The 23,293-nt window shown below is 45.2% G+C and overlaps 1 protein-coding gene across 2 annotated transcripts in view; it reads right to left on the minus strand.

Annotated features, from left to right (window-relative positions):
- FREM1 (FRAS1 related extracellular matrix 1) overlaps positions 1 to 23,293 on the minus strand; it is a 303,886-nt gene that overhangs the window by 215,627 nt on the left and 64,966 nt on the right. For both annotated transcript variants that reach the window (XM_029605792.1, XM_029605799.1), the window contains exons 10-13: positions 20,247 to 20,443; positions 7,483 to 7,573; positions 4,431 to 4,598; positions 3,257 to 3,465 (exon numbers count right to left, since the gene is read on the minus strand). In XM_029605792.1, coding sequence (XP_029461652.1) covers positions 3,257 to 3,465; positions 4,431 to 4,598; positions 7,483 to 7,573; positions 20,247 to 20,443 — 665 coding nt within the window. The remainder of the gene's footprint in view (positions 1 to 3,256; positions 3,466 to 4,430; positions 4,599 to 7,482; positions 7,574 to 20,246; positions 20,444 to 23,293) is intronic.

The following is a 23,293-nucleotide window of genomic DNA, read 5'->3' on the forward strand; positions in this document are numbered from 1 at the left end:
CCAAAGCAAAGAAATAGCTTAATCTTTCCATGATGGCCTTATCTTCTCTAAGTGCCCCTTTAACCCCTTGATCATCCAACAGTCCAACCAACTCCCTCGCAGGCTTTCTGCTTTGGATATATTTTTTTAAAGATTTTATTGTGATTTTTTGCCTCTATGGCCAACTTCTTTTCAAATTCTCTCTTAGCCTGTTTTATCAATGTCTTACATTTAACTTGCCAATGATTATACTTTATCCTATTTTCTTCTAATGGATCCTTCTTCCAATTTTTGAAAGAAGATCTTTTGGCTAAAATAGCATCTTTCACCTCACTTTTTAGCCACACTGGCAATTGTTTTGTCTTCCTTCCATTTTTCTTAATGTGTGGAATACATCTGGATTGTACTTTAGGAAGTTATTTTGTAACAATGACCATGCTTCTTGTACACTTTTTACCTTTGTAGCTGCACCTTTCAGTTTTTTAAACTATTTTTCTCATTTTTCAAAGTTTCCCTTTTGAAAGTTTAGCACTAGAGCCATGGATTTACTTACTGTCCCCCTTCCAGTTATTAATTCAAATTTGATCACATTATGATCACTATTGCCAAGTGGCCCCACTACCATTACCTCTCTCACCAAATCCTGTGCTCCACGGAGAATTGAATTAGATCTAAAATTGCTCCTTCCCTCGTTGGTTCCTGAACCAATTGCTTCATAAAACTGTCATTTATTCCATCCAGGAACTTTAATTCTCTAGCATGCCCTGATATTTCACTTACCCATTCAATATCGGTGTAATTGAAATCTCCCATTATTACTGCACTAGCAGTTTGGTTAGCTTCCCTAATTTCTCTAAGCATTTCACTGTCCATCTTACCATTTTGGCCAGGTGGACGGTAGTATACTCCTGTCACTTTACTCTTCCCCGACACACAAGGGATTTCTTCCCATAAAGATTCAATTGTGTATTTAGTTTCATGAAGGATCTTTATCCTGTTGGACTCTATGCCATCCCGGACATAAAGCGCCACACCTCCTCCCGAGTGCTCCTCTCTGTCATTGCGATATAATTTGTACCCCGGTATAGCACTGTCCCATTGGTTATCCTCTTTCCACCATGTCTCTGAGATGCCAATGAAGTCTATGTCATCATTCACTGCTATACATTCTAATTCTCCCATCTTACTTCTTAGACTTCTGGCATTAGCATACAAACATTTCAAAGTTTGTTTTTTGTTTGTATTTTCATTCTGCTTTTTAATTGATAGGGATAAGTTAGAATTTTTTAGCTCAGGTGAGTTTTTAGTTACAAGCACTTGGACTACTTTTCTAATTATTGGAACCTCACTGTCGGGATGCCCTAATTCTAATGCATCATTAGTATCCTTTAAAGATACCTCTCTCCGAACCATGCGCTGCTGAGCGACTGTCGGCTTTCCCCTTTGTTCTAGTTTAAAATCTGCTCTATCTCCTTTTTAAAGGTTAGCACCAGCAGTCTGGTTCCACCCTGGTTAAGGTGGAGCCCATCCCTTCGGAAGAGACTCCCCCTTCCCCAGAAGGTTCCCCAGTTCCTAACAAAACTGAATCCCTCTTCCTTGCACCATCGTCTCATCCATGCATTGAGACTCCAGAGCTCTGCCTGCCTCTGGTGACCTGCACGTGGAACAGGGAGCATTTCAGAGAATGCTACCCTGGAGGTTCTGGATTTAAACTTTCTACCTAAGAGCCTAAATTTGGCTTCCAGAACCTCCCTCCCACATTTTCCTATGTCGTTGGTGCCCACATGTACCATGACAGCCGGCTCCTCCCCAGCACTGTCTAAAATCCTATCTAGGTGACGCGTGAGGTCCGCCACCTTCGCACCAGGTAGGCATGTTACCAGGCGATCCTCATGCCCACCAGCCACCCAGCTATCTACATTCCTAATAATCGAATCACCAACTATGACGGCTAACCTAACCCTTCCCTCCTGGGCAGTAGGCCTTGGGGAGATATCCTCAGTAAGAGAGGACAATGCATCACCTGGAGAGCAGGTCCTTGCTACATGATCATTTCCTGCTTTACCAGGTTGATGCTATCCTGTCAGGAGACCTTTCTCCTCCAATGCAGCACCAGGGCTGTCAGACTGGAGTTGGGACATGGCTACTATATTCCTGAAGGTCTCATCTATATACCTCTCTGTCTGCCTCAGCTCCTCCAGTTCTGCCACTCTAGACTCCAGAGATTGGACTCATTCTTTGAGAGACAGGAGCTCTTTGCTTCAGATGCACACGTACAATTTCTCACCAGCAGGTAAAAAATCATACATGTGACATTTGATGCAAAAAACTGGGAGGCCCCCTTCTTGCTACTGGACTGCTGCCTTCATCTTAAATTTGTTCAGTTCCTAGTTACGTTTTAGCTTTCTATGGGAGTAGGAATGCATACAATTAGAGACTTTTAAATGTATTAGTGTATTCACTATATATCTGGTAGTGACCTACAAGGGAATGATTAAACTCTTGATAAACTCAGAAATTCCCCACACCTTAAGTAAAAAGGCTGATTTGATTTTTTTTTTTATAAAATTTGTATTTAAGTGTGAAAGTCACATCTGCCTATAAATTAAAGGAGGAGCTAGAGGTGGTTGGGAGGGTTGGGAAATACAAACACACAAACTTCTGTTTGTTGCTTGCCTTTCTGACTACCTATTTAAAGCAAAACACACAGACTAAAAAGTATACCCCAATAGTTTACTTCCCCTGAATGTTTTTAAGTTTAAACATTTCTCCAAGCAGTACTTACTGATTCTTTTCTGCCAAAAGCAAGGTGATCCTCTCCTCTCAGTGCTCCCATTGAGCACTGGCATATCTAAAATTCTTGTTTCAACCTTTCCAATTGAATCAAAGTACTATTTTTTATGGTAAATAAGCTAACAAAATAAATATATAAATAAAACAAAGAACCAAATACCAATAATTAAAAAAATAAAACCAAGCATAGTTTATTAATTGCATAACAATTCTATAATTGGTTAGAAACTGGGGAGAAATCCCCATAACTTTTTATTCTCGGAACTAAAAACAGTAGATTTGGTCATGTTTCAAACATGACATATTTGTAAATCCAGGAAAAATTATCAGATCTTTGTTGTGTCTTCATAATAACCCATCTCCAAAGGAGCTAAGGGAGTGAAATGAGCATTTTGGCACTTTATATGAGAACCTATTTTAATAAAGATGGCTTTTCTATCTAATGGTTAGAGTACAATATGATAAAGTCATACAGGTCCCTTACCTAAGTCTGGAAGTCACAAGATCATCCAAGGTGAAGCTGTCGCCATCTCTCATGGAAAACCCATCTAGCTGCACTGCCCCATATAAAGGCTTTCTCTGGAGCTGGACCCTAATGTTCTCCCGTTTGGTGTCTATGTCTCTTATGAGAAGATAATCCGTTGTAACTGTGCATGTCCCTCCTTCTTCAACTTCCATCTGGTTTGTAAATACCTGGTGACAAGAAAATTTCAATGAATGTTGAATGAAAAAGGCTTCTTTGCTGTGAACTTAGTATAGAGAAGTTGTACATGTGCATGCGATGCAAAGAGCTCCTGGCTCTCAGAGAACGAGTCCAATCTCTGGAGGCTAGAGTGGCAGACCTGGAGGAGCTGAGGCAGACAGAGAGGTATATAGATAGGACCTTCAGGGACATAGTAGTCAAGTCTCAACTTCAGACTGGCAGCCCTGGTGCTGCCTTGGAGGAAGAAGGTCTCATGATGGGAGAGCATCAACCAGGTGCAGCAGGAAAGGATCCTGTAGCAAGGACCTGCTCTCCAGGTGATGCATTGTCCTTTTGCACTGAGGATATCTCCCCAAGGCCTACTGCCCAGGAGGGAAGGGTTAGGTCGGCCGTCATAGTTGGTGATTCATGAAATAATCAGGCGTGCTGCACACAGCACACCTGATTATTTCATGTTGATTGTGTGAGAAACTACAGCACATAAAATGCATGAACCAGCTACCAGTGCAAAAAATGTACTTTGTGACTGTCAAGCACGATTGCTATCGCTGGTGAAGATAAGGACCTCGAAGGATTTGAGTTATAACAATGACCTAGCATTGACATGTGCTAATGTGCATAACCATATGTAGTGTGTATTTCTAAAATGCCACATAATGCACACTCATCGTCTGTCTTTTAAGTGACATCACTGACGCCATGCAAGTATGGGGGAGGAGAGGCATATGCTTCATTGTCAAAATTCCACGGGAAAAATATCCTAAAACTTGACTATTTGCACAAAGCGCCACACAAGAAGCACCTTGGTACCCACAAAAAGGAGAAAAGATACAAAGATAAATATAATAACAACACAAATAATAGCACAGCACTTGGTGCAAGTATTCTTTTCAGCTGGTGCTCTCACCTTTTGGAAGCTACCAAGCAGATCTCTGCCCTCGATGCCTGTACCTACCTCCGGAACTTGATTGTCCACTGGAAGTACGGTGATATTGAAACAGATTCCATGCAGGGTGCCCCCGTGCTGGTTGCTGACAGAGAAAACAAACTGGACTTGCTGAGGATCAGGGCCTATGTCCAGCAGAGGCGGCATGTAAGCCACTTTCATGTAGTTTATGGCGTACTGGTTAAAAACAAAACAAGACAAGAAAACGCCTTAGTGTGCATTGAGAAACATTTACATCAGGGGTTCTCACATCAAACTTTTCTGATGGCCTCAGTGTGTGCCCACCAGCTCTTACTGGTGAGCAAATTGCTAATGTTTCCCTAAAATACTCAGTTAGTCATCTCCTTCATCTGTGGGGATCACTAAAAAATCCACCGGTGGCTGCATGTGGCATTTGAATAACAGCAACTTAGAATCCTCTTATATTTTTAAATGTTGTTTTATTCACCTACTTGAAACCAGCGGCGACACCATTCAGCTCCTTTTCATGGGGATGGGTAGTAGAAAGCCTTTGTCAGCACGCAGAGCAGTGAACTTTGACCCTCTCATTGCCACTCATCAGGCGACTTTGAGCAAAGTCCAGGTCACATCTCTGCCCTGAAGACTCTCTGGGAAAGGAAGGCTCTGCCACCTCTGTGAGCTATATTACAGCACAATTTTGACTATCCAGCCTCCCCCTCTCTCCCCCATTCAATCATAACTACCCATTCAACAGGCTCGACAAGACTCTCAGCAACTGCATGGGATATTCTATTCCCTTCTGGCACCGATGCCATGGATGGGAACTTGCTGGTGCTGAGTAGCCCCTCCCTGCCTTGCTCCTGCCAGTGGTAAGAACATACCTGTACTGACCTAGGAGGTTTTCTTTTTCTTTTTTTTTTTTTGCTTGAGGGGAGATGCTCTAATATGGAGGTTGAAAATTGTTGAAAGACTGAGAACCACTGGACATTCATTTATCCCGAATCTAGATTATCCAAGTTTTTTTCAGATACAGCCCAGATAATTAAGATAAAAGTTGATTTTACTCTTGTGGCAGACTTCAGTTTTCTCGATTGGGTGGAAAAGGGGGTGTGGCAGATCACAAATATACAGCAATCATTCTGCTAATCCTATGTTACCTGACAGTTGATACATTTATCATCAAGAATCAGTGGGTATCATGGAATTTTTACAAATACTTGAGCTCCAAAATGTAAAATTACAAAAAAATTTAGTAAGGGGTAAAATAAATCACCATTGATATGGATAATAGACCAGATGGAAAATGCCCTTATTGGCCTGAATTTTGTAAGCCATTTACACACATAAAACCTAGTTCTATGTATGTAAATATCTGCTCTAAAAAAGCATGTAAAAATATATGCATAACTCAGTTATATCAAAAAAGCCAAATTGTGTGTTGCATTACACTGAGTGGTTGCATACAAACAGACAAATTTCAGAGAACCAAATAAAATGGAAGTATCTCATAACTTAATCACATATCCTTTTAATCAGAGAAAATGTGTCCATAACACATGTGAACATCTTCAGATAACAATAGCTTAATCATATGTATTAAAGTTTGGGCCCCCAACACGGGGCTATGTTTCGCGACTCTGCCTCGGGAGGGACAAATGCAAAACTCGAAAGGTGTCACATCAGTTCAGTTATCCAGTAAGTTATATAAATGAACAATGACAGATCTTTCTGCGGAGTAACAAATCCCTGATACAAGGAGAAATGTGAAGATGCCACGACCATAAGCTTACAGCAATTGGTCTGATCAGGCAGGAGAAAGTATTTAGATATATAATAGCAAGAATTATTTTCTGGTTTTCATCGGACAAGTTTCAAGGTCTACCGAAACAGGCTGTTATCCGAGAGCAGGGCACTGGCTCACCAGGCTGCAGCGATTTGGCAAATGAATAGAAACAAACATAAACGGGACCACAGCGGGCATCCAGAGTTGAGTCATGGCTCAACTCTGGATGCCAAATTGTTGCAGCCTGGTGAGCTCGTGGATAACAGCCCGTTTCAGCCGGGCTTGAAACCTTACAACATATGATTAAGCTATTGTTATCTGAAGATGTTCACATGTGTTCTGGACACATTTTCTCTGATTAAAAGGATACGTGATTGAGTTATGAGATGCTTCCATTTTATTTGGTTCTCTGAAATTTGTCTGTTTGTATGCGGCCACTCTGAGGGTTAACGCAGCACACAATTTGTAATTTCGATTTTCCTCATTCGTGTGTCTTCTGCACACCGATACAGTATATTTTTTGTGGTAACTCGGTTAGATGCCTAATTTATTGGAAACTGTAGTGAGGCTTTCCAGGAAAGGGGGAAGGTGGGGGAGGAGGGGGGGTTAACTTGGAAAGTATGTGCATACTTTTGGCCTTTAAAAGAAGGAGATGTAACTGTGCAGGTTAATCTATGCACTTATTGGGCCAATTACCTCAGCATTTTCAACATTAGCTTATGCATACAAGTTCACTTTGAAAAGGTGGGCTGAAATCTACGTGTAGAAGTCACATGCAGAATTTTGCCCTACCCACAGCATTACTAAATTTAAATTACCCTCGTAAATTGTTGACACATATCAGAAGGGATCACTAAGCATAAGATTCATTAGTTCACATCTACCAGGGGTCCTGGGTCCAAGAGGGAGATTTTAGACCAGTCCTGGTTTTGAACTTATAGCTCAACGCAGTGAATTTAGTTCTGCAGATCCCATAATGCATCAGGATGGGGCTGACAGAAATCCAATACTGACCTAACATCGCCCTCCTGAAAGAGGATAACTTGGCAACTCTCTGAGTACTTCTAGCTTGGAAATTCTGAGAAGTATAATGACCAGTAACTTTACAGACAGATACTGAAGATTAGAGTTCGAAAGCTGAGCTCTTAACAAGTAAAGAGTTAGTAGAGGCTTCTCAGAGAATTAGGGACAGAGACACATACGTTTTGTCAGGTCAAGAGCAACTCATTTTGACAGCAGGCAAAACTGCCCCTTTTGCTGAGTTTTATCCTTAAATAGTTTGCACACACATAGTATTAAAGTTCACAAATAATATACCTGTGTGAATGACCTCAGCATGAGGGCTGCAGGATCCTTTTTAAGTTTGGGTAAAGTATCCACCATCACCAGTTTGCCTCCATCTAAACGGCTAGGCAGAGAGACAGAAACAAGAGATGTTTGGTTAGCAATGCTTCCACAGTAAACGACAACTTACAGACTAATCCAATCAAACAAAAACATAGCTGTTTCTTGAAAGGGTCAAAACCTCAACAGGTACTAAAACATAGACAGTCCAAAAAATAAGAAACAGTTCTATAATTTCCAAAACGTCCAGAAAAGTATATATATAGTTCCTTATGCTGCTTAAATCCCTTTTAAAAACATTGGACTCCCTCAACATTTCCAAGAAGGCCTCCAGCTCTTCAAAACGCTAAAACAATTGTACAGATTCCTCCTCTTGTTCCTACAGATGGCTGTCTTGACAGGAACAAATCCTCTCCCTGTTCTCTAGGGGCTGGATCTTCCTGGGATAGCTCTCAGCTGCTTGGAGGAGAGGAATCCCCTCGCCTATGAATCCAATGGAGCCACAGGCAGCGTGCAGCCCCTTCACTGCCCCTTTCTGGCTCCCTCCAAGATATCTCTCCTCAATGATTACTCCTCTATTGACTCACTGAACCACCCTGTATATGCGCAACCTACTGACTGACCCTTTAAGGGGATGGAATCTCCTAATACTCCCCCAATGCAGGCAAGGCCTACTGGTTAGTGCAGAGGTCTCAATCCCACGAAAGCCAAGGTTCAAATCCTGCTACTGTTCCTTGTGATTGTAGGTAAGTCACTTCACCCTTTATTACCTCAAATACAAACTTTAGATAGTGAGCCCTCTGGGAGAGGGGAAATACATTCTGTATCCAAATGTACCTTGCCTTGAGTTATCGGTAAGATGCAAACTAAAAATAGATGATTTTACTCCCATTACAAGAAAGTCCCTAGTTTCATTTATAGTGAAACCCAACTGGCTTTACATCTGTATGGGGGGAGAGACCCCCTTTCATTCCTGTCTGTTTGCGAGCCTGAGGCCTACAGAAGGTTTTGGGTAGGGGAGACCCCAGGGAGTTACTAAGATATCTGGTTATTGGAAAAAAATAAATGTTTAAGTGGTTGTTGCCAGTAGTAAAAATATTTGGCCTCTGGATGCCAATTTTGATTAATGAGTATATTACCTGATATAATGTGCACTGGGAAAATGAGCGAATAGTTCCATAAAGGTTTGGGTTTCACCTATTGGTTGCTGACAGAAGTGGTCAGTATAAAGAAGGAAAGTTTCAGTAGGGTTTTGCCCTTTCCTCCCCTGCCCTTGCCCATATAGGGTGGGGATTAGGGCCCTCTAGCTATGTAACCAACTGGAGAGCACAGCCTGTGGGCTGGGAGGACCAGAGACCTTCCAAGGGGAGTGGGACCCTGCAGGGGCTTATTCTCCTCAAAGGGAGAGGCCCGAGGTCAAGAAGAAATGGGGAGGAGTCCCAAATCCTTTATGGGTTTGGACTGGAGCGGAGAAGTACAAGATGGAGGTTGCGGAATGGCAAGGAGTAGGTTTTTCTCCCTCCTATGGAACTACCATATAGAAAGAAGGAGAAAGGCTGGAGTGAGGTAAATTCACAAAATTGGGAGTGCCCCAGAGTGTCCTTTGATGTGCGGAGGTCCAGCAAACCAGCACACAGAGAGAAAGAAGCAGTTTCCTCCTCCCCCCTACAAGTAGCTTACCCGGGTGGTGAAATGGAGAGGCCAGAGGCCTGAGCTGTAGTGGCGTTTTTCCTCCTCTCAAGGAACTACCCAAAAGAGGTACAGAGTAGAAGCACGAATGGGATGAGCTCAGGTGAAGATATGTCCAAAATGTCCTTAAGGCAGAGGGTCTAGGGAAACCTGAACTGAGAGGATGGGGTTGTGGAGAATGATAAAAAAAAGGCCCAAGACCACTGGAGGAATAAGTATTGCTATTGGAAATAACTGTGTATTTGGTGCCCATTGGATGAGAATTTTGATATGGGCAGGGTTGAACAATCTCATCTGGCTCAGAGAGAGAAGAAGCAGTGAAGAGGATAACAGGTTGACCCTTCTGGCCAGCAGAAATGGCAATATTCACTGATATGGAAGCCCATGATTTTATGACTTGTTCAGTATATATGTGAAACACTTACTTATCCATGTAAATAGTTTTGGTTGGCTGGATATTCCAGGAAAAATAAAGTTGCTGTTATTTTGGAATTTGATACAATTATTATGTCAGCCTACCCCTATGGATGGATTCAGAGATCATGGAGGGGAGTCAAGGGGTTTCCTCCCTGTTCTAACAATGTAAGTGAAATAGAGTTGTGGTAAACCATCAAGGCCTACTTCACCCTCTGCATGACTGCATTTCTGGGAAGTGACTCTCCCTCTACAGCAGTGGTTCTCAACCCTGTCCTGGGGACCCCCCCAGCCAGTCAGGTTTTCAGGATATCCACAATGAATATGCATGAGAGAAAATTTGCATACACTGCCTCCATAACATGCACATTTTCTCTCATGCATATTCATTGAGGATATCCTGAAAACCCGACTGGCTGGGGGGGTCCCCAGGACAGGGTTGAGAACCACTGCTGTACAGTGACTATTGGGGTAAGATGGTATGGGGTTTCAAATGTTACTTTGGGAGTCACTATATCCACAAAAGAGGGGATAAGAGAGGAAAATTGCCCTCCTTCCTGCTGGGGCTTCCCGTGAACAGGAACCAAGAGGACTAGAACCCACCCGTCTAGTCTCCCAGGGAAGGCAGGGTCTTTAAAACAAATAGGTCAGATGAATTCAAAACTAGATTAAAAAACCCACTTTTCTCACTTTTTTTCTTTATTCACAAGAAACCATATCATGAATCAACAATGGAAATGTTTGCAACCTTTTGAATATCACATATAAAGCAGATAATACTCTTCGCCATATAGAAAATTATGTTTGTTAAACCTTTTCTTTTATTTCTATTCCCTATCTGGTACCAGAGTTTACAATATGAGAGCTCTCATCAGATAAGTATAGATATCTCTGCATGTGTCTCTAAATAATCAAATTTGTGCCAACTAAAATAAAATGCATGAAAAGTAGGTGATACTTGGTAAAGATTATGATTAATTCCTGATACTTCTCTTCACAGCTGTTCCAGTCTATCTCCTTCCAGTAAACACATGGTATGTTTCTGTGCATAAGTTCTTTCTTTTCTTTATGTTTCTCAAGTTGGTCAGAAGTCAAGTGTCACTCTGCACTCTCACTTTCCTTTATTCTTGCTGTATGTGTGACTATATCCTTTAATCTCCCACTGTGGTCTAACTAGACAATAGGTGTTTGGGGTTGGTGTATTAGGCATAGGCAGAGGGACGCCATACATTGCATTCGGAATTCGTATTCATCGGAGGGCAGATACATTGCATTCGGCAAGGGGGGCCCCCCGATACGTTAATGCGTTCATTCTTATTCGTTTCCCGGCTAAAATTGAATGAACTACAACCCCCCACCCTCCTGACCCCCCAAGACTTACCAAAACTCCCTGGTGGTCCAGTGGGGGGTCCGGGAGCCATCTCCTGCACTCTCACACCCTCGGCTGCCGGTATTCAAATGGCGCCGATAGCCTTTGACCTTACTATGTCACAGGGGCTACTAGTGCCATTGGTCAGCCTCTGTCACATGGTAGGAGCACAAGATGGCGCTGGCCATCCATTGAAAAGGTCCTCTCGTAGAGTTGGCTTGGTAGTGGCCTGTAACGCAGGGTACACCAGTGGGGTTCCTCAAGTAGATCAGGAATGGTAGTGGCTCGCAGTGTGGGGTACGTCAGAGGATTCCCACAGATGATGGTATAGGAGGTCCACAGGATGAGGTGCTCATAGGAGGTCCTATGAAGGTGAATGCTGTAGTGGCCTGCAGTGCGGGATACACCGGAGATAGGAAGTAGTCCAAGGATTTCAATGTACCCCACTCTGCGGACCATTACCGGATTACTACTAGGAGGTATTCCCTCATGAACTTTGTGCTTGCCTCTGTACTACCCACTTCTTGGGCAGTCCTTCTCTCTCTAATAAAGACTCTATTCCACAGCTGTGTCTGAAGCCTGGCGAGACCTCACCTCCTGACGGTGAGACTCACAGGGCTCCTCCCTGTGGGTAGTACCATTGCTCCCGTTGGCCCAGGGGCCCACAAACATACAAAATCCTAAAAGTTACATGCACATATCCCCCCAGTTTTGGCTGTATTCCCTGGCTCCCAAGAGAGCCACAGATCCAAGGCCATTAAGTGGCTTTTTCCCTCTTTTCTACAACCAGTTTTCTACTATCGTCCTCGCGATTTGCACTCAACAGATTGTAGATTATTGTGATCCCTATACAAAAGTCCATTTGCTTAGCTGAGTATTTCCATCATTGCAGGTTACACCTTTGGAGTAGTCTCATATAACCACTAAGAATGGAATATAATCTATTAAATTTTAGAAAGATGTTAGAAACTTAACTTTTCTCCAAAGCTTTCCCTACTTAGTTATCTGAAGGGATTATAGCAAGGGACTATAGTAATTCTTACTATGGTTGATGACTAGCAATATTTTCCTGTTATGTTTAAGCTTTTAATCTGTTTAATTTTTGTTTAGTCTAGGCATTATATTAGATTTGTACTGCTTGTAAATTATTGTCTTTTTATTATGTATGTAATTCTTGTTACCAGCTAAGGTCTGTGGATTAACGGACCACAAATTTGTAAAATAAATAAATAAATGGACTTCAAGACCCCCAGTTCTACATTCAATCATCAGATATTTGAATAAACAAAACAGAATAAAAAAGATCTAACTACATAGTATGTTGTTTAGACAAATCAGGGCACTATTTTCCTTGTAATATACATAGGGGTAGATTTTAAGAGGCGCGCGAACAGCCTACTTTTGCTTGCGCATCAGACTCAAGCAAAAGTACGCTGGATTTTAGTAGATACGCGCGGAGCCGCGCGTATCCACTAAAATCCTGGATCGGCGCGCGCAAGGCTATCGATTTTGTATAGCCTGCGCGCGCCGAGCCGCGCTGCCTCCCCCCGTTCCCTCCAAGGCCGCTCCGAAATCGGAGCAGCCTCGGAGGGAACTTTCCTTTGCCCTCCCCTCACCTTACCCTCCCTTCCCCTACCTAACCCACCCACCCGGCCCTGTCTACACCCCCCCCTTACCTTTGTCGGGGGATTTACGCCTCCCGGAGGGAGACGTAAATCCCCGCGCGCCAGCGGGCCTGCTGCGCGCCGGGCCGCGACCTGGGGGCGGGTACGGAAGGCGCGGCCACGCCCCCGGGCCGTAGCCATGCCCCCGTACCCGCCCCCAAAACGCTGCCGACACGCCCCCGGAACGCCGCGACGACCGGGCCCGCCCCCCCGACACGCCCCCCTCCGAGAACCCCGGGACTTACGCGAGTCCCGGGGCTCTGCGCGCGCCGGGAGGCCTATGTAAAATAGGCTTCCCGGCGCGCAGGGCCCTGCTCGCGTAAATCCGCCCGGTTTTGGGCGGATTTACGCGAGCAGGGCTCTGAAAATCCGCCCCACAGTGCACATAAGAAAAACTATTATATTAGTTATAGGAATATGCACGAAACAAATTAGTTGTGCTATTACATTGTTTGAGCTTTATGCTATTATGTTGTTTTCTTATTGTTTATGTTTTTTGTTTCATTTCCATTAACACTAATGAAGGAAATGATGCACATGCTATTCTTTGCTTATAACCAGGGCTGGTGATAGAAAAGAGTAAGCAGGGCAATTTCCCTGGGCTACCAAGCTACAGGGAGACCAGTGGACTGGCACCTACAGCCTGCCTGAAACCAAATACAGCACAGTTTGGACGGTGGCAATCTTCAGGGTTTCTAAGGTAAAGGAATCCATGCTGAAGGAGGAGGGTGTAGGGAGATGTCCCATGTTTTACCACTGACAGCACCAAAGATGAATATAAAAGCCAAGAAATATGCAGACCAAAGTACTGACAGGCCAAAACTCTGTCTCAGTGGAAAAAGAAGATATCTTGCCCAATTGAAAACTTTACACTGAAGTATACTTTATCAAGGTCTGCCTGTTGTATGCTCCTGTATAAATAAAAACCAAGGCAGAGAGATAATACAGCAGCTAAGCTCATAAGCAGGAGTCATGGACCGACTAAGGGAGTCCAGAGGTCAGAGAGATCCCCACCCTTGGAAGAAGGGGGGCAGTCTGAGATGGAGAGAAACACTGACTCTGGCATACAGCCATGGCAGTACTCTCCACAAAGCAATGGGGAAGGGGAAAAAGACCTACAACATGGCAGGACTGCCCCTCCCCCCCCCCCGAGGAAATGGGGAGGGAGAAAAGACCTGCAATGCAACAAAGACCCTCCACCCATCACATGATTATGCAGGAGCTTATGCATATTTATCAGCTGAAAAGCATAAGACAAGAGGGCAAATAAGGAGGAGGAAGCAAAACCAGAAAACTAAAACCAGAAAAGCAACTCTGAAACCAGAGAAGGGACCCCTGAAAGAGAAGCTAAAGGGGAGTCTGAAGCAGACCAGCATCCCCTGCTATCCAGGGGGGAGAAGACTAGGTGTGGCCAGGAGATCAGGACAGGAAACCGGAGAGAGGAGACACCCTGCTCAGGTATGGAGAGTGCCACGGAGTCTGAGATGGTGAGGGGTGAGAACAAGCCCCAGACAGCCTGGCAAGTACCAGAGCCAGAAGCAAGTCTCCTTCCCGGACCACTGCCAGCTCTGCCAGTACCAAACTCAGGAAGAAAGTCTCCTTCTTGCACACATTCTCCAGACCTCTAGGAGGTACTCCCATCTCCCTTGACGCTGACGGAAGTTGAGGACCTCTCTTACCTGAAGAGATGTGTTGGGTTTTGTAGAGACCCATGGAGGAGAGGGCACTCTATGTGAGGGCCAGGAGAGGACCAAGGGCTTCAGCAGGGAAACATGGAACGTGTTATGGATGCCCATGGCACGCGGCAGTTGGAGCTGATACGATACTGCTCCCACTCTTCGGATCACTGGAAATGGGCCAATGTATTTGGGAGCCAATGGGATGCTAGGTAAGTCTCAATCTTATATGTCGGGCACTCAGCCACACCTTCTGGCCAGGACGGAAGAGTGGAGCAGGACGTCTATGGGCATCGGAAGTACGCTTGGAATGTTCAGCGGCGTGGGTAAGGCATTGTTTGACTTGGTTCCACACCTGACAAATGGTGTGGGCCATGGACTGTGCAGCTGGAGAAGGAACAGTCAGAGGAACTGGAAGTGGCAGCCGAGGTTGTCGTCCGAACTCCACGGAGGAAGGAGATACATCAATAGCAGTAGCGACGTGGGTATTGTGCGACAGTTCAGCTCAGGGTAGTAGATCAGACCAGTTGTCCTGCTGATCATTCACGTAGGAAAGGAGGAATGTTTTTAAAGTTCGGTTGGTCCTTTCAGCTTGACCATTGGCCTGCGGGTGGTAGGCCGACGTGAAACTCAAGGCAATGGGGAAACTCAAGGCATAGGGATCGCCAGTACCTGGCGGCAAACTATGGTCCTTGGTCAGATATAATTTCTTTTGGGAGTCCATGGAGACGGAAAATGTGCTTCAGAAACTTGGCTAATTCTGGGGCTGAAGGAAGGCCCGGCAAAGGAATAAAGTGACACATCTTTGAAAAATGGTCGATGATGACCCATATTAGGGTATTGTTCTGGGACGGAGGCAGGTCTGTAATAAAGTCTGTTGAAATGATATACCATGGCTCAGTAGGTGCTGGAAGTAGTTGGAGTAGGCCCCAAGGCCAACCGGTAGGTGGCTTCTGTTGGGCACAGACAGGACATTAATCTACATAGTTACGAGAGCCTTGCGCCAAGTTGGGTCACCAATAATATCTTCGTAACATCTCTAAGGTCCTGGCACAACCCGGGTGTCCTGCCAACTTGGAATCATGAGCCCATTTCAGAACTCATTCACGTAATCTACGTGGAACGATGGTTTTCCCAGCTGGAACTGTAGTGGTCACAGGCAGGGTATATGATGTATCTAGGAACGTCAGGGATATCTTCAGGTTCAAAGGATCTGGATAGTGCATCGGCACAAAGGTTCTTGGAAGCTTGGCGGTAACCTTGAATGAAGTTGAACCGTTCAAAGAAGAGCGCCCATCGGGCTTGTCGAGAGTTCAAGAGTTAAGCTTCTTTAAATTGCTCAAGATTCTTATGGTCGGTGAAAATGGTGAACTTGTGTTGCGACCCTTCCAACCAGGGGCGCCACTCTTGGAGTGCCAACTTGACGGCAAGAAGTTCTCGATCACCCACGGTGTAACGTTGCTCTGTTGGTGAGAACTTGTGTGAGTAGAATGAGCAAGGTATCAATTTACCCTTGGGAGAAAATTGACTTAAGACAACTCCTGCTCCAATTGCAGAGGCGTCAACTTCGACAATGAATGGGCATCTTGGGTCTGGGTGCTGAAGACAAGGGCCAGAGCAGAATGCTTCTTTGAGTGTCTGAAAGGCGGCTTGTGCTTTGCGAGTCCACACACGAGTGTTAGCCCCTTTCTTGGTCATGGTGGTGAGAGGAGCAGCTAGGGTAGAATAATTGGCAATGAAGCTCCGGTAATAATTGGTAAAGCCAAGGAAACATTGTAAGGCCCGTAGGCCTACTGGCTGGGGCCAGTCTTGGATCCCTTGGACTTTATCTGGGTCCATGGAGAAACCTTGATCAGATATGATGTACCCTAGGAAGGGTAAGCAATTTTGATCGAAGAGGCACTTTTCTAACTTGGCATAAAGATGGTTTTATCTTAGGTGTTGGAGGACGATCTGAATATGATCTCAATGGGATTCAAGGTCTTTAGAAAAGATCAGGATGTCGTCAAGATATATGACTACGAAGGAGTACAAGAGGTCTCGAATATTTTATTCATGAGACGTTGAAAGAACGCTGGGGCATTGCATAACCCAAAGGGCATCACAGTATATTCATAGTGACCATCCCTCATGTTGAATGTGGTTTTCCAGATATCTTCAGGTCGGATGCATACCAAATTGTATGCACCCCTCAGATCCAACTTGGTGAAGATCCATGCTCCTTGAAGGTGGTCAAACAGCTCACTGATAAGGGGCAGGGGGTATCAGTCTTTGCGGGTTATGGCGTTGAGCCCTGTGTAGTTAATACAAGGGTGTAACCCGCCGTCCTTTTTCTTAACGAAGAAAAATCCTGCGCCAGCAGGAGAATCAGAGGGACAAATGAACCCTTTTTCTAGGTTCTCTTTGATATACTCAGACATGGCTAGGGTTTCTGGGTGAGACAGTGGATAAGTTCTGCCTTTGGGAGGCGTTGTGCCCGGCAGAAGTTCTATGGGACAATTGAACTTGCATAACGGGGGCAAGGTATCCGCTTTCTGCTTCGAGAAGACATCTTTGAAGTCAGCATACTGAGTAGGCAACCCAGATAGAGTGGTAGACTTCAGAACAGGGACAACTGCAGATACTTGACATAGACATGTCTTCTGGCATTTGGAGCCCCACTGCACCAACTGCAGAGAATGCCAATTGAACTGGGGTTCGTGGGCCTGGAGCCAGGGCAGCCCCAGGATAACTGGATGTGTCGATCATTTTACTACATAGAAGGACATCTCCTCTTCATGGAGAATGCCCACAGTAAGACAGCCACTGTTTGGTGGGTGATGAGTCCTGGAGGTGATGCGGAGACTCACATCTAATGGCTGAAGAGGAATGTTCAGAAGCTTGACAATGTTATCCATGATGAAGCTGCCACTTACTCTGGTATCGACAAGAGCAATGGTGGCAAAGGAGTGGGACTCGATGCCCAGAGAGATGGGAAGCAGGAGTTGGGGGCCGGTGACAGTAGCACCTAAGCTCGGGACCATCACCGGGCTCAGGCATTGCAGTTTTCCAGACGGACCGAACAGAACTGCCGAGTATGGCCGGAAGTGCCAAAGTAAAGGCAAAGACCCTCCTTCCTCCGACGGAGATGTTCGGTCGGAGACAGTCGCCCATGGTTCACCTCCATAGGTTCCACCTCGGAAGAGGGCGGTGGTGCTGGAGTCTTGGCTGGAGGGCTTAGGACTTGCGTGGGGCACAGTGTAGGAGAGCGGGAGGCCTTTACTTTTAGGTGCCTTTGCCAGAGATGATGGTCGATCTTCCTGGTGAGGGAAATCAGTTCCTCTAGAAACGTGGGAGTCTCACGGATGGAGAGTTCATCTTTGAGAGCATTGGAGAGTCCATCTAGGAAGATGGATTGAAGACAATCTTCTTACCACCCAAGCTCAGTAGCCAGGGTCCTGAACTCCACCGTCCATGACCCTTGACGGAGGTGGAGTAGATTATGGCTGGCTACAGCTTGGCGGCCTGGGTCTCCGAAGGTCTGCTAAAGAGAGCAACAAACTTGGATAACATGGAAAGCAAGGGATCAGAACATTCCCATAAGGGAGAGGCCCATGAAAGAGCCTTCCCTTCCAGGGGGGAGAGGATGAAGATCACTTTAGTGGTTTCCTTCAGGAACAAGGAGGGATGCAGTGCAAATTGCATAAACCACTGATTGAGGAAACCACGACAGGAGCGTGGGTCCCCATTGTATCGAGGGGGTGCAGGGAGTGCCAATGATGCTTTGGGTAGCATAAAGGCCGATAGACCCATGGGATTGGCCAGAGCGGTATCTCACAGTTGGGAACGAAGCTCTTCCACTGAAGAGGCTAGATTTCCAAAGCTTGGTGATGTTCTTTGACTGTGGCAGCCAAAACCGGTAGGGCCCTGAAGGCGGGAGACTCCACCGAGTCCATGGCCTTAGCAACCTGTTGTGCTCGGGGGTGGACCCTTGACCTGGAGCAGTGGAGAATGGCTCTCTGGTAGGGACCAGGAAGCACCTGCCCCCAGGGGGCAGAGCACTGGAAGAAACAGAGGTTAGGATGAGCTTCACCACTGGAAGCCAGAGGTCCCCCCGGGAGGAGCCCATAGGGACCCAGGCTGCTTAGACTTAGGTGAGCCTCACAGGGTCTCCTGGAGAGGTAGTAGACAGGCATGCCCACAGACAACAGGGGAGCGTGGTCGGACTCGAGGCTGTAGGTCTGATGAAGCAAGGAAGACCAGAACAGCGTAGGTGATGCAAGGCAAGGGAGAGAGCCAGAATGAGGAGGCGTGGTCAATCAGGCAGAGGTCAGAATCCAAGTCAGTCCGAGGAGTAGTCAACGAGGCAGAGGTCTGGTTCCGGGGGTCAGACGAGGTCACAAGGCAGGCAGCAGACAGAGAGGTAAAGGAACAGGCTGAGGTCAGTTCCAGAGAGACAGTCCGATGGTACTACCTGGGAGACGGACGGACAGACGCAGGAACAGAGGGACGCTGGAACAGTAGAATGCAGGAACAATGCTGGAACAGTAGGATCCTGGAATAAGGCTGGAATGAGACTGGAACAAGGCTTAGAATTCAGTGACAATCTAGCACACAATACAATGCCGACCAGATTGCCAAGGCAAGGAAGTGCAGACAGTGACTTCCTTAAGTAGTTCCTTCAATCAGGATGCACCGCAGAGCTAGGACCCGCCCCTGGCCCTACAAAAGGCCGGGCGGTCCGCGCACGTGTGCGTAGGAGTATGGCCAATGCCACAGAAGATGCCGAACTCCGGCGTGAGGCCTGGTGCACAGTGGAAGGCCCGGTGACCGCCGCCACGGGACACCGAGGCCTGGAGGAGCTCGCAGCTGCCACTGGGGAGGCCGACCCGGGACCTGCAGAGGAGCCAGAGGGGTGAGCAGGTCCGTGTGCGGGCCGGACGCGGACGGGGCACGCAACACTTGCATCACAGTAGCTCAATAATTCTGAATTTGAATAAAACTTTGCACATGGTGATGGACCCTAAGTTTGACCTAGTATGACAATTCTTATGTGTGAAATTTGTATGGACCTGCAGGGCTTTACCAGCAGAGTCTGGGAGTAGTCATCTGAAACCTTCTCAGATGAGCCATGCTTATGGTGGAAAGGTAGGGAAGCAGTAGTGCTGCTGTTTCTCAGGTATTATGGGTTGGGCTGGGCCTGGGCCAGCCAGAAGCTCATTGGCCCAAAAGTAGATCCGCCCTTGAAATACACCTGTTTTAAACTCTAGCCAGCAGAGAGTTCTCTGCTGGAACAACATTTTTCTTAATCCTTAGGGCTGGGTTTGAAAAAGACTTTGCTGAATGCTAACAAGCTGTTTCGCTATTTGGTTTATTCTCCTGCATTATTGTAAGTCAGGAGACGCAGGTAATGTTTGTTTTACGTTTTGTTCATTAAAACTACTGGTGAAGCAAGTTAATAGTGCCTTTGTTTAATCAGACCCTGACAAAATGTTACTATTTATGAAGAGGAAAACTGGTGACAAATTTCACAAGTAGGGCTTATTGTGTAAAAACATGCAAAACTCTACAATTTGCATATCTTTGCATGCAAAGCCCCATTTGTAAAAAATTTTTGAAGGTGAATATATCAACTTCTGTGTCAGTGTACCCCTCTGTGTCTCAGGTTTAAAAAAAAAGGCAAGCTATGATTGGCAGGTGCAAGCTATGATTGCTAATGATTGGTCCTGGCTACTTCCTCCTTTACCTAGGACTGACTCAGCTAAAATTATAAAAAAAAAAAAGAAAAGAAACCAAGACAGCTTGAAGAACTGAAAATGAAGCAGCTTTGGTATGAAATGTCATAATAACATGTTACTTTTTCCATCATTCTGAATGCCAAGCAAAACAAAGTGACTTAGGGTCTGTCATTTTAAAGTGACAGCACATCCCTAGTTAGTTACATACCCGTAAATGGAAGTGAAAAAAGGTGGCGTGCTTATTGTATAGACGAGTTCCTTCTCGGGTGACTCCATGTCAATGAAATGTAGCTGCTTCTTAGTTAGATGAACAATTTCTGTTTCCTTCACCACCAGGTGCCGGAGAGTTCCTGTGGCCTCCTTTGGAAGCTGATCATCAACTGGAGTGATGTGCAAAATCACAGTCTAAGAAAGAACAAATTCGAGTTTGTTGTCTTTGAACTGTAGAACACACTGCTCATAAATTTGAAGACAGTGATTCACTCACTTGCAGCTTTATAATTAAGCAGCATTAGTGAACGAGGAGCTATTGAAGGGCCAGTTTTGAACAGCCTGTGCTGTTTGCAATGTAGATGGGCACTTTTAGCATGGGTGCCTTACAGCAAATAATCTTTCCTCCTCTTCAGACATTAGCAGTCACAAAGTGCACATGCTAGCCCAGCCTGGCTATGCTGCACCTCCTACATGTGCAGATGGCTATGTTGGGGGTAAAACAGTGTACCTGCATTTGAAAAAAGCTTGTATGAGCACTGTTTTACTCCCTTGGCCTAAATGCATCCTACCCCACTTTTTACCCGGTTAATAATATATGCACTGTGAATACTGGGACATACTCTTAGCTAGGCAGAAAAGAGAAATTTTCAGCCAAGCCATTTTGTCCAGGTATAGTTCAATAATATCCAAGATTTCTCCCTTCCCAGTGCAATCTGTCAATAGCATTCAAATGTTTCTTTTGAGATAAGACCACTAGAATCCACTTGGAAAATAAAATGAAAGCAAAAGATGGGAGAAGCATGCAGAGGCTTGACTCTGGAAATGCTTTCAAGGCTAAGCCATTTCTCAATGAGGTAGTACGTTCTGTGTGAGAAGGAGAGGGATTGTAGGCAGAGGAGTGCTAAAGGGGGAGCAAGGGGGGCGGTCTGCCCCGGGTGGCAACAGGGGAAGGGGTGTCATTGCTGCCGGCAGGAAGGTCCTGCTGCGGCGCGGAACAGTGATGCGGCAGGGGAAACTCCGCCAGCAAAAGCAAGGACCTGCAGTGGCAGAGGCCAGCAGCGCCCCTGACATTTCCTGGAGCCAGCGGAGGGAAAGAACAGGTTCAGCATTGCCACCAGCACTCCGGGAGCTGGCGGCAGATGAACAGACCCAATGTTGCCGCCTGCGCTCCCAGTGCCAGCGGCAGAAAAGTAGGCTCTGCGGTGCCATTGGCAGCCGAAGAAGAGAGAGATGCCCTGTGAAAGTAAGTGCCAGTGTATGAGGGTGGGGGGGGGGGTGTGTGGGTATGTGTTTGTGTGTGTGTGTGTATGAGGTGTGTATGTGTGAGGGTGTTTAGGTGTTTGTGTGTATGACAGTGGATGTGTGGGTGTGTGTATATGAGGGTGACTGTGTGTGTATAAGGGTGTATATGAGGGGGTGTGTGTGTATATGAGAGGGAGTGTGTGTGTGTGTGTATCAGAGGGTGACTGTGTGTGTACTAGATGGTGAGTGTATAGAAGAGAGAGTGTGTATCTGTGAACCTGTGCATGCCTATGTGTGAGAGGGTGACTCTGTGCAGGGGGGGGGGTGAGAGAGAGGAAGCATGTGTGTGTGTGTGTGTGCGTGTGGGTGAAACAGGAATCCTGTGTGAGAGATAAGAGGAAGCACTTATGTGTGAGAGAGAGATGAAGGAAACGTGTGTGTCTGTCTCTTTCACACAAACACACACACACACACACACACTCAAGATCCCCCCCTCTCTCTCACCAAAGCATGTATGTGTGTGAGAAACAGAGGGAGCATATTTTGTTTGTGTCTCTGTGTGTGTGTACCCCCAGTTCATGACAATCTCAGGGTGACAGGTTTGGAGAGTGGGGGATTTTTAAAATCCTAATTAGTTTTAATTACTGGGTGTTATTTGATGTCTGCTATTTTGAAATATTTTATCGATGTTTAAGAAATGTTAAAAAATTTGTACAGGAGCTTCTAATTATTGAATAAAATTCTATTCATCAGCTGTTTGGAAATGCTAATTATTGAATAAAATTCTATTCATCAGCTGTTTGGATTGTATTGTTTTGAGGAATAGTGATTTTCTGCTTTTCCATTGTTGCACTGCATACAGAATCTGGCTTGTGGCTTCCAGGTCAATTTTTGTCTGCATGTGTGTGTGTATGTGTGTGTGAGAGAGATACAGAGGAAGCATGTGTGTGTGAGTGTGCGTGTGTGAGGGAGAAAGATGGAGGAAGCATGTCTGTATGTGAGAGGTACAGAGAAATTGTATGTGTCTCCTTATTAGTTTTAATTACTGGGTGTTATTTGATGTGTCTGCTGTTTTGAAATATTTTATTGATGTTTAGGAAATTTTAAAATTATATATGGAGGGGGAGGGGCGGGTGCCAAAGAATTATCTACCCCAGGTGCCAAATACTCAAGGTAAGCCTCGTAGGATTACTAACATTAAGCAGAGGAAGGGGTTAGGACACTTGGAGAGAGATGTGCATTTGCTCTCTACCACCCTAATTTCCTGTAATGGGACAGCAGGCTACAAGACTTGGAGGTAAAAAGAGTTGTTTTGGAATTTAATGTAGTTAAATCAATTTCTTACCTACTTTTCCACAAATTGTATCCAAAGTGTGGTACAATAAATGCAATCAGTAAAATATCATAATAATCACTTGAAAACCATTATCAATTATCGACAATAATGAAAGCATTATAAATAAATATATTATAAATTAATCTTGAAATAAAAAATATTAAAATATTATAACAAAATACAATATAAATTAATCATAAATTTATAGAAATGTGATGGCAGAAAAAGGCTGTATGGCCTATTTAGTCTGTCCATCCACGCCAACTAAGTCAACTTTACAATCCCTATCACTCCCTCAGAGATCCTCTGTGCTTATCCCCACGCATTCTTGACTTCAGATACTGTTCTAGTCTTCATCATCTCCACAGGCAGGCTGTTCCAAGCATCCACTATGCTCTCTATAAAGAAATATTTCTTTAGATTACTCCTGAGTCTACCTCTTTTTATCCTCATCCCATGACTCC

Source organism: Rhinatrema bivittatum, chromosome 1, assembly GCF_901001135.1.
Source record: "Rhinatrema bivittatum chromosome 1, aRhiBiv1.1, whole genome shotgun sequence".
NCBI lineage: Eukaryota > Metazoa > Chordata > Amphibia > Gymnophiona > Rhinatrematidae > Rhinatrema > Rhinatrema bivittatum.